The sequence below is a fragment of the Harmonia axyridis genome, chromosome 5 (assembly GCF_914767665.1).
Source record: "Harmonia axyridis chromosome 5, icHarAxyr1.1, whole genome shotgun sequence".
NCBI lineage: Eukaryota > Metazoa > Arthropoda > Insecta > Coleoptera > Coccinellidae > Harmonia > Harmonia axyridis.
The window spans coordinates 36543247-36558878 of record NC_059505.1 but is presented as its reverse complement, the minus strand read 5'-3'; the positions used below and the strand labels follow the sequence as shown (position 1 = coordinate 36558878).

The window sequence follows — 15632 nt, the reverse complement described above, 5'->3', positions numbered from 1 at the left end:
GTTACCTAATTACTTAGAGGTAATAACAATAACATTTATTCAACATCAAATTTTACATGGTTCATCAAAAATAATAATATTAAAATTTGAAACATAAAAATTCTTCTAAAGAATGAAATGCACCGTTCACCAATATTTCATCAATTTTAATAAGAGAAATAATAAACCAACATGTTCAATTATCAGTGTTTTTATTAGTATATATTTTAATAAATGTTAACTCTTCTTTGTTAAGGCTATGGTTGAAAGGAGGATGAAAGAGATCGACGAATTGCAAAAATTACTGGATATAGAGAGGAGCCGCAATGATGACACAGAAAAAAATTCAAATAAATTATTCGAAACTGAGGAAAGTTTGATAAAGGCAAATGAAGAGATCGAAAAATTGAAAAGTGAATTAGATAATCTTACACTTCAACAGAAAAGTCTAGGAGAAGACAAAGTTTTAGCAACAGGTATGCTTAAAAAATTATTATTGTATTATTTTTCTCCATTCTTATTTGTCCTCAGAACAAACGGAACTGCTTGAGAAGGAGCTAGATATTACCAAAAAGCAACTTGGAGAACTGAACTCTATAAGGAATACTTTGAGCCAACAACTAACATCAGCCTCCTTGGAAAATGTACAAGTGAAAGAATCCCTCGAAGAATTAAAACAAAAACTGAAATTCTATGAAAATGAAATCGCCCAAAAAAATAATGAAATTTCAAATTTTAATAGCGAATTGGAAGCCACCAAAAAAAATTTATCAGAAAATGAGAACCTAGTACAAAAATTACAATCAGATCAGTCCAAAGAGCATGCTGATTTAAACAAAGAATTAGAGAAATTGAAAATGGAGATGAGTAGCAAAACTTTCGATATGGAAACAATCAATGATGAATTAAAGAAGAAACAAGATGAAATTGCAGCTTTACTGAAATCGTCTGAAGAAATGAAGCTTAGCTATGAAGCAAAAATCAACGAGAATCTTAAACTACATCAGGAAAACGCAGAAACATTGAATAAAGAACTACATCAAGTTAAAGAAGACCTGAATAACGCTAAAGAGGAAATAACAAAACTGTCTCAAACTTCTGAAGAAAAATCAATAGCATTAATTGAAGAAAAGCAACAGCTGGAGAAAGAATTGGAAAATATTAAAGCAGACATTGTGAATTCAGCTAAAAAGACTGAGGAACAGTCTTTGTTGTTCGAATCAAAAATGAAAGAAAACGAAGAAAAAATAGAAAACTACGAGAAAGAAATAAAAAGTTTGAAAGAAGAACTTGATAAATTGAAAGAAACAGGTGATTCTTTGAACTCTGAACTTCAAAATGAATTTGAAGAATATGAAAGAAAAAGCAAATATACAATTGAATCTTTACAAGGTGAATTGATAACTAAAGATGACCAGATTAATTTGATAAAATCAGAATGTAAAAAGTTCAAATTAGATCTTGATATGAAGTCCAATCTACTAGACACTGTAACTAATTCCATGCAAATAGCATCTCAAGAATCTTCTACACTGAAAGAAGAAAATCAGAAACTCTTGAACCATATTCGCGATTTGAGAAATAGTTTAGAGAAACAATCGAAAGATGTTGAAATCCAGAAAAAGTCGGCGATATCTTCAAATACTGAACTCCAGGATCAGTTGAAAATCGTGAAACAAGAAAATGCAAATTTAATTGAAAGTTTGAATATGGAAAAAGAAAAAATCAGTTCGCTCTCATCAGGTTATGAAAAGTTGCAGCACGATTTTGATGTGAAGTCAACTCAACTACAGAGTGCAGAGAATTCACTCAAAACAATAACAGAACAATCGTTAAAATTGAATGAAGACAAACAACAACTTGATCTACATAATGGAGATCTGAAAAGAAGTATTGAATCTTTAGAGAGGAAATTAGAAGATGTTGAGATTCAAAAGAATAAAATGTATGAGGAGATACGATCACTGATCAATTCCTCTGGAGATAATAGTGCTCAACTGGAAGAAATGCGAACAAAATTATTTGAAAACCAAACCTTACTAGATAAAACAAAGAATGAATATCAAAACAAAATTCAAGATCTTGAACGTCAAATACAAGAAAAAAATTTAAAATTGGAAGAAAAAGAAAATCACGTTTTGAAAATAGAAAAAGAATATTCGGAAACTAAAGAGTCCTCTGAAGCAATAATTGTTACCAATACTAATCGTGTTAGAGAATTACTCGAAGAAATCAATAAAATTAAAGAATCACATATCAGAGAAATTGAAGACCACCACAAAAAATTAACTGAAAAAGAAACACATCTGGAAAAAATAAAGAAAGATTATGAGGAAAAACTCAATGATATAGAAATCACCATTGAAGAAAAAACTTCGAAATTAAAAGAAAAAGAATGTCGGATAATGAAACTTGAGAGAAAATGCTCTGAACTAGATGCATCCAAAACTAATCTGGATAAAGCACACCAACAGGCAATTGAAGAAATGAAAAAACAGATTGAAGATATAAAAGGCAATCATGATCAACAATTGGAGAAAAAACAAAATGAGATTCGTCTAAAGGAGGAAGAACAAAATAGACTACTTGATACAATTCATGGATTGCAATCAAATCTTGAAATGACTTTAGATATGAATAGGATATTTCAAGAAACTACAGATCAAGAATATTGTAAACTTAAGAGTACCATTGAAAAAATGGAGACTGCTTTATCAGAAAAATCTTCAGAAAATGAACAATTGAAACACCAATTAGATACTTCACAAACAACATTACAAAAGAAAGATGAAGAAATAGAGATTTCAAGGATAATAATAGAACAGAAAGAAAGAGTAATGACGGAAAAATTAGAAGAACTCGAGAAAAAATTAGCCACTTCATGTGATGAATCATCAATAAAAATATCTGATTTGAACAATGTTAATGAAATATTGAAGAAAGAAGTAGAAAAGACAAATAAGGAGCTCCAAGAAATTAATTTAAAATTCAAGGAATATAGAGAAAGCATCGAAATGAACTCTAATAATAATGAACAAAATTACATAAACCAAATTTCTTCTTTAGAGTCAAAGGTGAAAGAGTTGAATGTTGCTATTGAAGAAACAAATAAACAAAAACAAAATACTGAAAAGCTGTTCAATGAAAAATGTTTGGCTTATGATGCTAATACTGAAGAAATCACAAAATTGGTTGAGAAGATCAATATTTACGAAGAAAAGTTGAAAGGAATAGAAGAAGAAAAATTGAGTATTCGTGGTGCTCTTGAGCTTTCTAACAATAATTTGCAAGAAAAGGATAAGCACTTCAAGGAATTAAATGACAAAATAGAAATAATGAATGAGAAATACAAATTATTAGAAAACGCCCTTAGTGAAGAAAAACTCAAAAATATTGAACTCCAGAGCAAAAATGAAAAAGGAGAAATTTTACAGAATGAATTCAAGGAACTAGCAAATCAACTCCAAGTTGTTACAGATAAGTTGAAAGAATACGAATCACAGAAATGTTATATGCTAGAAGCATTACAAAACCTAAAATTCACACCTGAACAAAAGAAAAACTTAATAGCAATATTTGCTGAAAAAGAGGCTGGTGACCTACAAAAATCCATATTGAAATTACAGGATGATTATGTTGATGCATCTACGATCAATAAAATTAAAGAATTAGAACAATGTTTAGAAAAAAGCAAACTTGAATTGAATGAGGAACGCAGGAAGTTTGCTACCCAAAGTACCGAAATGTTTGTTTTGGAGCAGAAATTGAAATCTGTGAGTATGTTTTATCATTGTATCTTTATACAATGGTTTTACAAGTGGAGATGTTCTCAGTATACATGTTTTTTTCTTTTTTTCGGTTTGTTGAATTCAATATATCCCATATTAAAATCATTAACTATTGTTATTGAATGCAGAAAAAATTAACACATTTAAATAGAAACTAATAAAAATGTAACATCCACTGTATTTTAACGCAATCAAATTTTAGGTTGCAATAAACAAAAATAATGTGATCACTTCAAAGCAAGATGAAGGCAACAATTCTGTGAGTATAATGTTGTATCTCTTGAATGGTAATAAATTCTTCTTGCTATATTAGTTCTTCTTCATTATTAATTATTGAATTAGTTAGAGCAGTTATTTTGGTTTACTTTTCACACTATCCTTTGTTTCATGCATGTCCTTTCATTTATTTTTCTTTCAAATTAGCAGAACTCTAACAATAATGAGCAATGTGATTACCAGCAACTCTTGGAGGATAAACTGTTGGCTGAAAATCAAGTTAAATTCCTCAATTCCATAATAGTAGATATGCAAAAAAAGAATGAAGAACAAAAAGCGAAAATCGAAATTTTGGAATCAGGCTATAGTCCCGCGGCTGCTGATGAGTTGAATTTGTAAGTATAAGAATTTTTGTTAATATCTGATTCCCTAATGAACAAATTACATATCATCTACGTAACTAAATTTATTCTTTACAGAATGGGATTCTCTTCCAGTTCGAGGCAGCTTGCTCCAAGAGTATATTGTGATATTTGTGACTGCTTTGATCTGCACGAAACTGAGGATTGTCCCAAGCAAATGTCTGAAGATATGCCTCCTCCACCCCCTACTGATAAAATTAAGAAAAAACCAGAACCAAGGCCTTATTGTGAATTATGTGAAGGTAACTATGTATATCTTTCAAATTATTGTTTACACATCTTCCGCTCCCAACTAATCAAGGTCAATAAACGATTTCCCAAGCTGATATATCGGGTGTCCCAAGGTGAGTGGCCTATTAGATTATTATGGAAACTATTGATGGTAAAGATTTCAAATTTTGTGGATAGATATTTGGCCATGTAAGGTACAATTTTAAAATAATTTCACATTTACAGTGTTGCCGGATGTACGACAATTTGGCAACAACTTTGTAATTTTAAATGGGACATCCGGTATTTCTATTTTTTTATGATACTCCATAAAATATTAAATCTATTAACTCTTACTTTTCCATCCCTATCTTTAACGGTTTTTGAGTTATTAATTATTTTTCGAAATTTTAGATCAAATTGGCGTATTACGAAAATGACTCTAGTTCGCTCAATATTTGAGATTTAAGTCAGAAATTTTGCAAGTCGTTAGATATTGATCTGATCTGTGTCACTGCTTTTGAATTATGGTTGTCAATAATACAGGACGGACCAAAAAAAATCATCATTTGCCAAGTTACAAAATTGTAAAAAAGTCTATTTTTTCAAATTAGACACCTAGTATATTTTTCAATTTTTGGAATAAGTACAACACACTCTACAATTTTTCTATTCACGTCCCTATCCCTATCTCAACTGGATTCCGAGTTATATGCGTTTATTAGATTTCACATTGATTCAATAGGCGTTAATTTCTTTTGTATTGTTATTTTCTCTATGTCGTTCATAGATCGATATATCAATGAATCTGTTCAATCCATAAATGTCAAAATAAACAATTATTGCCTAACAGGTGTTTTGTTCATAGGTTTTTCTATAAATAATGGCTCAAGAAAGATATACACATAAAACGCATATAACTCGGAATCCAGTTGAGATAGGTATAGGGACGTGAATAGAAAAATTGTAGAGTGTGTTGTACTGATTCCAAAAATTGAAAAATATACTAGGTGTCTAATTTGAAAAAATAGACTTTTTTACAATTTTGTAACTTGGCAAATGATGATTTTTTTTGGTCCGTCCTGTATTATTGACAACCATAATTCAAAAGCAGTGACACAGATCAGATCAATATCTAACGACTTGCAAAATTTCTGACTTAAATCTCAAATATTGAGCGAACTAGAGTCATTTTCGTAATACGCCAATTTGATCTAAAATTTCGAAAAATAATTAATAACTCAAAAACCGTTAAAGATAGGGATGGAAAAGTAAGAGTGAATAGATTTGATATTTTATGGAGTATCATAAAAAAATAGAAATACCGGATGTCCCATTCAAAATAACAAAGTTGTTGCCAAATTGTCGTACATCCGGCAACACTGGAAATGTGAAATTATTTTAGAAAAGTACCTTACATGGCCAAATATCTATCCACAAAATTTGAAATCTTTACCATCAATAGTTTCCATAATAATCTAATAGGCCACTCACCTTGGGACACCCAATATATTTCTTAAATTAAAATTGATAATAAGTCTGTTCGATGATACAAAATTAACTACTACACTTGTGGAGCAAGTGTAACATGCACTGTTTAATGATTTTTCACTGTGTTCATTGTAAAATCGTGGTAAACACATACAAATTTTTGTATTTGCAGAATGAAATTAGATTATGGTCATACTCCGATAATTTTTCGATAAGTGAACTAAATTGTTATCAAAGTATGAAAAGTTGTATATTTCGCTCATTTTGAATGAGAAATTAACTCATAATACATAATTATTTTTTTAGTATTCAACTTATTAATTCTAAAATGTCTTTTGAGCAAGCAACGAACAGATTGACAGCTTCTTTAATGACAACTGTTTGCTCTCAAGTGCACAGATAATCTTGTGTAGTGTATTACACACTATGTTCCCTATTAAATAGAACTAATAATGCCTACCAACTCAAAAATGATAAATGTTTCACAAAGAGATAATCAATTTTTCTAATACTTTGGATTATATCCTTGATTATAGAGCAATTTTCAAGCTCAAGGGTTGGGATCTCAGAGGAAAGAAAATATAGAGGTGCCTTTGTTGACATCGCTATAAGATTTTTGTTTAAAAATACTTATAATGTACTGCGTTGCCATTCTGAGGAAGAAGAAACTTTCTTCCGTTCTGTGGCATAGATGTTTTGCATCATATTTTGTGAATTTGGTAACATCGTTTTGTTGTTGTTATTGTATGTCACATCTAGAGGTGCATTAAGTAATAACTGTTCATTTTACTTTCACGTTTGTAATCGGCGTTATTTTATACAAGTTTGTGAATTTTAAGTTACATATTGTTAATTTTAATTATGCTCAAAACTCGAAAAACATGTATAGTGTGTAAAACATCCAGAAATGAAAACCTAACCTATAAGTCACGTTTGTAGGTTTCCTTCATTACTTCTTAAAGAAAAAATGAAACTAGCTAGTTTTCATTTTGAAATATAAGTCATTTATATTTAATAGCGATTTTTGTAATATTAATCCTTATTAAGGAACAATTGAATAATCTACTGGAATGTTTACTGTACCTCTAGTTGTCAATTTTACAGGTTTGTTTTGTTATCTCATTTTATTATTATACTGTTGCAATTGTACAACGCTATTAACTTCTAAGGGCACCTCTATCTTTTCTTTCCTCTGAGGTTGGGATACATAAAAAAATGCTCAAGTACATAGATTGACGACTAAGTTTCTCTTTTCAGTGTTTGGACATGATACCCAGGAATGCACCGAAGATGAAACATTTTAAATCAATTTTTTAGGAATTTTAATTGTTTATTGAAATAATAATAACTATGTGATAAAATAATTTATTTTGTTTAATGTTGATATTGTTGCTTGAAATCAATAAAATACATCGAATTTTTAACTTTATTCCATTTTTCAGAAACTGTATGAAAATACAAATGGTTGATAAAAAAGAACATTAGGAAATACAGTATATACATATTTCAAAGTATATAACAACTACCTTGAAAACAAGAATGTTGAATGTCATTTGGTGAAATTCAATTTCAAAGTTAGCCCCAACTATTTTCTTCCGAACTAGTTGGTGGTGGGGGAAATGGTGGTCTTCCAGGCATTCCCATGAAGTTGGGAGGTGGCGGCCTCCAATTCGGTGGTGGGGGTCTACCCCCTGGCGGGGGTGGTGGTGGAAATCCACCCATGAATGGTGGCGCATTGCTAGTAGGAGGAGCTGGAGGTGGAGCTGGTACACCTGGCCACATGGGAGGCATCATTCTTGGTGGACCACCTCCTGGTGGCATTGGTGGGGGTGGAGGTCTAGCATTTGCTCCAGATGAAGAGGTAGGAGGTGGAGGGGGTGCGCCAGGTGGAAGAGGTGGCTGGGTAGGAGGTAAAGGAGGGGGAGGTATACCAGAAGGAAAACCTGTTGGTGGGGGAACAGGAGGAGGTGGAGGTGGTGCTATATTTCCAGGTGCCATGAGAGGTGGAGGCATCATACCCGCCATCAAAACTGGTGGTGGAGGAGGCGCCATAGCCATACCCGGAGGCATCATACCCATTGGTGGTGCATCAGCGAACAGCTGATGAGGTCTATCAGCTTGTGATAACGGGTTTTGGGCGGCTAACAATCTTTCAGCAGCAGAACCGTGACGTTCTCCCTTGGAATCCTTCTTGAATGCATAAGAAACGGAAATTGCTCGGTTGCATAAGTATTGTCCATTCATAGCTTCAATTGAAGCGTCAGAGGCCTCAAAACTGGCAAAATTAATGAATGCAAAGCCTTTAGAATTTCCTGTATCTGGATCTCTCATAATCTGAAAAACAAGAGAAATTGCATTATTAAATTTAACACTAATCCTCCTCCTCAGTCCCTTCTCCTACGTAAGGAGATGGTGACGTAATGGTGGACACTAATATGTGATACATTTTATTTTTTGTTTAAAAATTTCAATCTTTTGTTAGAATAAATATATTATTCAAATATGCACTATTTGATACACAGGTACTAAGATGTCTAAAAATATGGTGAATGCACTCGTCAAATTTTGAATGGAATGACATTCGACCAAATTGAAAATATTAGATTTAGTTCGTGGCGGCGCCGCAATGTCATACTTGTCATTTCCGTTGATTTTGATTGGATATATTAATTAAAACCCGATACTGACCAATCAAAAGCGATGTGTAATCGAATATGATCGTGCAATGTCGTGAAACAAAACACGAAACGTTTGCTGGAATGAATTCAAATATTTGTAATAGAGAGAGAGAGAGTTAATTTGTTGATAGCGCTACCTACAGTTGACATAACGAAGCTTATCTAATATTCTCAAAATTGGCAAAACAAAAGCTAATCAGTTCATACACCTGGTTTTTAGACATCTTAACAGGTACCTATGTAACATGACAGTAGTTGTTTTGATGTCAAGTTGATGAATAAAGTAATTCTAAAGTTATAATAAATTTAAACTATTCCTTCTTTCTTAAACTGTGTACTAATAACTACTCACCTTCGGAGTTTGAAGTATAACACCAAATGCAGAAAATGTATCGTAGAGTAGCTTTTCATCTACTTCAGGGTCTAAATTTCCTATAAATATATTCGCCCCAACATCCAAATTTTTTTGGTGTGCTGAGGCTTTATTAACTCTAATCGGCTTTCCATATAGTTTGATCATATTCATAATTTTGATAGCATAGTCGGCATCTTCTTCTCCCATGAATTCAACAAAGCCATATCCTTGATGCATCATCGTAACCCTATCCTTGGGCATATGAACATTCACTGAAAAATTCATCACCGATTAGATTACTTCTTTCACCAAATATAATGAAATATACTTTACCTAAGGGTCCAGCTTGTACAAATAATTCCCAGAGTAATGAGTCTGAGACTTTATCATCGAGACCACCAACATATATAGTGGCATCTGAAATTCAAATAAAATATTAATATCAGTAGATGCAATAATTGTAAAATGTATTTTCGTGGCTCTTGGGGTCACCAGAGCACAGCTTACCTCTATTTCTTTCTGCTATAGGCCCATTAGCCATCGTGAATGGGAATATTTCTACCTATGAGTGCACCAAATCTATTTCCTATTCGACATTGGAAAATTAAATCAAACTTTTTATAACTTATAGAACCGGCCACAATATAGTCAACACAAACTACTTACAAACGTTGAAGGTTAGTTTTATATTATGCGGCAATGACAGTTGACAAGTATATATATAGATATATGTCACAGAACATAATATTGTAAGGTGAAATTTGATTTCAGGGTTGATACTGAATATATTTATTGTTTATGATAGAATTGTTATTTGATAGGCAACGTTTCGGGCAGTACCCTTTTTCAAGCCTTCTTATTTGGATATATACACATTCTATCTTTGTTTCAACAACTCATTTCGTCGGAAGTTATTGTGTTAATGAAGTGAACTTCATTAACAGCCTGGAAATATGAAGACCAGCTTTCATACCCGGGAGGTGGTCGGGAATGTTAAAATTTTTTTGTTTCTCCAAAGAATTATTCTTTATGTACTGAATCTTGGATATGACAGGCACCTGCATTTGCCTCACCGTTTATTATTATAACACAGTAAAGATGTCGCTAGTAACAGTGAAAATCTTCAATTCTGAATTCAAATGGTTTATTGAAATAATTGTGTTTAGGCCGAATATTGTACCAAAATCTGAAAATTATTCTGATTCACAATGGGATTATGTTAAATTATGCAACTATTTTAATTTATATATTGAAGATTTGCAAATCTTCCGAGTTGTTCTATCCTTGTCATTTTCCATCTTCTTGCTCCCTTTAGCTATTGCATTATTTCCAGTTTGAGTTTGCCAGTTCTCAAGTTTGGACCTATAATACCTGAGGTTAGTCCTTCTTTTCGCGAAAATCGTGAAAATGGCGGAAGCCACAGGTGCCTCAAATGCAAATCCAAATGCTGAAATTGTGAAAGGCCAAATTTTTGAAGTAGGTCCTAGATATACCAACCTTTCATATATCGGCGAGGGAGCTTATGGAATGGTCGTGTAAGTATAATAGTTTGTTTATCCAACTTCAGGATTTTTGTTTTGTGTTTACCTACACGCCCTAGAAGATAAGTAAATTTGTATGAATTGAGATAACCAAATTCCATTATAATCTTCCTTTGGTGGATTACTCTCCATGTCATTTGAAACGTTTGTACTTAATTGAAGTAGAATTCATCGAAATTTATATGAAAAAATTAGGTTATGACATTCTGCTGCAGTATCCCAAATACATTAGATGTGATGAAGTTTTCGTTATTTTGAAGACTAGAATTAATTCAATAAAATGTCGATTAAAATTACATGTTTTTTAGATAAAAGTTATCAAATTATGTCACAACATACACAATGTATTTATTGTGTTCAAACAAAGTAACATCTAGAATACCCTATCTTTTAGAAAGTTCACTTTCATAATACTGAAAGTTGATATTTATTACCATTTAGAACCAGGAATGGCAATTATTGGCAATATTTGGATCAATGATTTAGGTAAATTTCATTATGTAGTTCCTAATACTACATTTTAATGAACAATATTTTAAATGTACTTCTAATCAATTTTTTTAGAATTATTAATAATTCTACTGTACTACCTGCTGTACATTTTGTATTTTTATATTTAAGTGTATAAAATGCTGTGTGTTAAGTTTTGAGCAATAGTGTTAGGTTTTAGATGTATTCGATAATAATGGAAATCAATCGGAGGGGATCAATGTTTACATACTTGAAAATCACAAGATTGTAATCTGAAGAAAAAGTTAAAGTGAAAAGAAAACCATTTTAAGATTCTTTGAAAAATATTCAGAACATATAAACCTTTATAAATTAAAACTTCTGCAATACCTAGACATATACCTACTTGTATGTAATTCATTTCTTTCAAGTGAAATGAAAATAGGAATGAGTATTGATAACCAAGTGGGATAACCTCTTTCAGTTCATTTTATCTAATTATTGGCAGAATGTAGCTGTTCAAATTATAACAATACATCATTACACCATGAAATAATTTTATTGCAATCATTTAAATGGCTTCATAGTGTCTAATTAGATTTTATTTATCTACCTTGAGAGGTTTTTGAGAAGAATTTAGAAGAAAGTTATTCAGATCGAAAAAAATGAATTCTGATAAGATCAAATGTTTAATAGTTTGTTTACAAATATTGGGAATCAATATTCAAACAATAATTTGAAACTATTCATGTTTTTTCAAGAACAAAACAGAATCCTTCATGTTTAGTCATTTCTGAAAGATCTATTTGAGCTTCACATCTGAGAGTCCAAGAATATATTTTAATGTCTCCTAAGAGAGCACCTGTTGAGATGCCAATACAAAGTGACAAACTGAAAGTTCCAAGGTTTCAGGTATTTTTGTTCGGGAGTTATAGAGTTTACATTCTTGAATTTGACCACTAATTCATTAACATTGGGTCGAATTTTGAGGGGTTTGAGATTCTTGAAACCGATAAAAAAAATTACAGAGGAGGAAACAGAGGAGATTTTTAAAATTCTTCATCACTAGCTATAGGAATTAAATAAAATATTTTTTTCCTATTACTCACTGAATTATAGTTATAATAACGACGTAAAAGGAAAACCAGATCATACATTTTATAACTTATAAATTCAGTTGCAAGAAGCAGCCCATTAAACCACCATTAGTTAATGACTTTCCGATGGACTCATTAAATGGGGTATAACACTTCTATTGTGAAATGGCATATTTCATCTACAAACCATAAAATAATGATTATATAACTCATTTTTAATTGAACCAATAAAATTGGTGAATGTTCTATAGTACCGGCGTATTGATAAGTATATACTGCAAAATTTTCATCATTTTTGTATTGAATTTAAGCAAGCTCCTGTTGTTGTATCGTTGTAACGTTCTATCTTTCCCTTAGAATATAGATAGAAGGAAAGCAAGGTCTGTAGATTACACAGGTTGTCTCGTAACTTGGGTTGAAGAGTGGGGTAACGCGTCATCCGGTGTCTGTCAAGGTCTATAGAGTGTCTGTATCGCCATTGGCCATCATTGACATACTTTATCGTAGCTATTTTATGATTGAAGATATTGAAGATTCTTTAGGAGAGGCTACAAACGATATACGCGACCAAAACAAATCAGAAAAAACAATCAAATGTTATTTATTTGAAAGTGTAAACCTAGTGACGTCACGAATGGTTAACGCTGATTGGTTGAAAGTTACGAGACAACCTGTCTAAATCTATAAACCTTGGAAGGAACGGAAAGTAAACATTTGTACTCGATTAGATCCCGAATACAAGAGAGATGGAAGTTAAGTGTCACCAATCACAATCGAGCTAGCCGATTGTGTGTGCGAGCCATAGGCGTGGAGAATCCTGATTTGATTGTTGAATGCTTCATCAGGAATTCTTTTTTCATAACTTCACAATAGCTAAATCATTGAACTGAGAAAAACATTGACCCTTTTGAAACACGAAAGAGTTTTTATGAATAAATCTCATTGTAAACTATTTTTGAGCATCGATTGATTATTTCGAAATAAATCAAATTATGTTACGCTATGCTAGTGTCCCGTCATTCAAAGAGTGACGAATATTGACATCAAAACAAATGCATCAGTTACAAGGCGATTTCCGTTCCTTAATTATCCTTTTTTTAGTGTTTTTAGAGTTTTTAGTTTTAATTTTAGTGGAATGGCATAGTTTTAACTGAGATGCATAGAAAACTTGGTGTGTCTACTTATACCTGTAAAACTTTCAGACAAAACGGGAAAATTTTCAGATTTATATATTTATTTATATATTAAACCTACTTGATTTCGAGAGATTGCGTCTGTTTTTAATGGCGCTTACATCGTTTATATTTGACATTTCTCTCGATTCTCGGCTCTCGTGACCTTTGAGTAATAATAATAATAATCCCTTTATTTCTTAATGCAAATTTACAATTCTGCGGTAAGAGTGACGTCATAAAATTTAATTCACATAATGAAATTACAATGAAACATATAAACGTATAGAACAATAATATTTTATATTCTATGTTCGTAACAATCTTCTATACTCTGTCATTATATTCCATTCATTCCATTTAAAATTCGAAAGGAACTGAATTGTAATTTAAGTTTGCAGTGTCTAAAATGAGTATTTCATTTTCAAACGGCGCCAGACAGATAGGAATTCGAAAATTTCTGAAGAGCGCCACCTTACAGAACTCTGGTGAAGCAGAACACCAAAGCAACATTGGATAACTCAAAAAGTCTGAAACAAAATCGAATCAGTACACACACCAGGGATTCTATGCTTCTTAGTTTTAACTTGTCAACTGTCAAAATACGACAACTTCAAAAGTGACAGCTGTACAATTAGCGGGGTATTCAAAATGAAACCTCCAACTGGAAAACCTTCATTTAACGAAGTCGTCAACATAAATGAATCGTGTTCTTAAGAACAAAGGTGTAAAAACCTATTAGCTCCCCCAGTCCATGCGGGAATCGAACCTATTACCCTCGCAGCTAGGGCCGCCGATCAGCAGTCCTAACCACGCCATTATTGCCGAAATGGGACTGCGTATCCTCGGACGAATCCAACGGCCAGCGGCGTAACTGTTCAATCTCCGCAATTAATCGAATAATAAACGCTAGAATTGCCGTCTCGTCCGTACTCGAATATCGACGTCTGACTCGAGAACAATAGGTTTTAAAAATACAGGATGGTGCAGATTTTAGTGCAATAACTTTGATGTCGAATAGAACACTTCTTTTTTAGATAGTTTATTGGGTTGTTTTCATCATCTGTGCAGTTCGTTTTTTCCGACGTTTCGGCAAGCATTCTCCTGCCGTCTTCAGGGTGTTGGTCCTGAGAACGACCGATTGTTTGGTTCTGAGAAGAACCGTTTACCAAACTTGGTCTGTCTGGACTTGTACGCACCATACTTTTTTCGAGTTCGTATGAGGGTATTGGGGTTTGAACTTTAGTCGTATCGGTTGCAGTACTTGAATCATATCAAGCTACTTGATTTTTAGCAGTATCATTGTGTAGTGTCACATCAATAATAAATAAAAGAACCGAAAATATCAACTTTTTTGAAATAGAAGCATAAATTAAATCACTATAAAACATAACAAAATAAAAATAATAGAAAAATTAAGTTTCTTGATATTGAGAAACCTCCAGGCTTTGTTTAATTTCATAATATTCCATCCAGGATCTAAGACACATGAGGCATCTTATAGATTTGTCGCCTAACCTATAGCGGGTTTTTGTAACTGTAAGAGCAGCTCTGGAAAATTGTCTTTCAACAGGAGCGGAAGATGCTGGCGTTGATAAAAAATCCTTGGCCATTTTGGCCAAGTTTGGAAAGATATTTCTGAAACTACCAAAATCTACCAATAGATTTTATAGAAATGTGAGAAAACTACTAATAAAGTCACACTGGCGAATGCTTCAATCTCTCGGCGTTCGAGGAATCCCCTTGTTTAGTTTAAGCGCGCACGAGATTGCAGAAATATATGCTGTGCGGCGCGTGCATATCAAGTTCAAGTAATATCAAGTAGCTTGATATCAAGTCAAGCAATAAATATCTATAATCAAGTCAAGTCAAGCTCAAGTATGTAATTTTTCACGAGCTAGATTTTCAAGTCGAGTAGTTGGTTAAAATGTCAAGTAACTTGGCTTGATGAATCCCTACCTTTATGTGAAAAGTGTTGTAAAATTGGGTTGATAGAAATCATTGAGTTTATAGAAGTCGTACAGGTCATTTTAATAACCTTATTTTCCCTTCATAATAGCAAAGTAACCTCACAAATGAAAAAATGTGTCTCATTGAATGATTCCTTTCATTAATTTTAAAATTTTAAAATGTCAATCTATTTGGCTTGATGAATCCCTACTCTGAAACGAAACATTTCCGGAATCAAGTTCATAAAGCCTATTTTTCTATTGTCTCAGGAATACGTCACTTG

At 32.4% G+C, this 15632-nt stretch overlaps 3 protein-coding genes and 1 long non-coding RNA gene across 17 annotated transcripts in view; 3 read left to right on the top strand and 1 right to left on the bottom strand.

The window, feature by feature from the left end:
* Positions 1-7530, top strand: part of LOC123679759 (CAP-Gly domain-containing linker protein 2) — a 37972-nt gene extending 30442 nt beyond the window's left edge. For 12 of the 14 annotated variants that reach the window (XM_045617235.1, XM_045617238.1, XM_045617236.1 and 9 more), the window contains 6 exons: positions 236-455; positions 511-3752; positions 3970-4026; positions 4191-4378; positions 4463-4647; positions 7364-7530. In XM_045617235.1, coding sequence (XP_045473191.1) covers positions 236-455; positions 511-3752; positions 3970-4026; positions 4191-4378; positions 4463-4647; positions 7364-7410 — 3939 coding nt within the window. In that variant the 3' untranslated portion in view covers positions 7411-7530. The remainder of the gene's footprint in view (positions 1-235; positions 456-510; positions 3753-3969; positions 4027-4190; positions 4379-4462; positions 4648-7363) is intronic. The other 2 variants (XM_045617230.1, XM_045617228.1) reach the window with 2 other exon arrangements.
* LOC123679761 (splicing factor 3B subunit 4) lies at positions 7519-9801 on the bottom strand. The gene is made up of 4 exons (XM_045617241.1): positions 9647-9801; positions 9473-9556; positions 9137-9411; positions 7519-8440 (listed from the first exon to the last, which is right to left on the bottom strand). The coding sequence occupies exons 1-4, from the start codon at positions 9678-9680 to the stop codon at positions 7682-7684; spliced, it is 1152 nt and encodes a 383-aa protein (XP_045473197.1). The 5' UTR covers positions 9681-9801; the 3' UTR covers positions 7519-7681.
* A 659-nt stretch (positions 9802-10460) lies between these two features.
* LOC123679756 (mitogen-activated protein kinase 1) overlaps positions 10461-15632 on the top strand; it is a 40998-nt gene continuing 35826 nt past the window's right edge. Inside the window, exon 1 of the mRNA XM_045617224.1 lies at positions 10461-10674. Coding sequence (XP_045473180.1) covers positions 10547-10674 — 128 coding nt within the window. The 5' untranslated portion in view covers positions 10461-10546. The remainder of the gene's footprint in view (positions 10675-15632) is intronic.
* Positions 10825-11509, top strand: LOC123679758. Its single transcript, XR_006747423.1, has 2 exons — positions 10825-11166; positions 11351-11509. It is a non-coding gene; the product is annotated as an uncharacterized LOC123679758 (long non-coding RNA).

Excerpts from the sequence above, each read along its gene's own strand:
- LOC123679761 (XM_045617241.1), bottom strand. The coding sequence starts at position 9,680 with ATGGCTAATGGGCCTATAGCAGAAAGAAATAGAG. Across the intron at positions 9,557-9,646 it reads TATAGCAGAAAGAAATAGAG|ATGCCACTATATATGTTGGT; the intron begins GTAAGCTGTGCT and ends TTTGAATTTCAG. Across the intron at positions 8,441-9,136 it reads TTATACTTCAAACTCCGAAG|ATTATGAGAGATCCAGATAC; the intron begins GTGAGTAGTTAT and ends CTTGTTTTTCAG.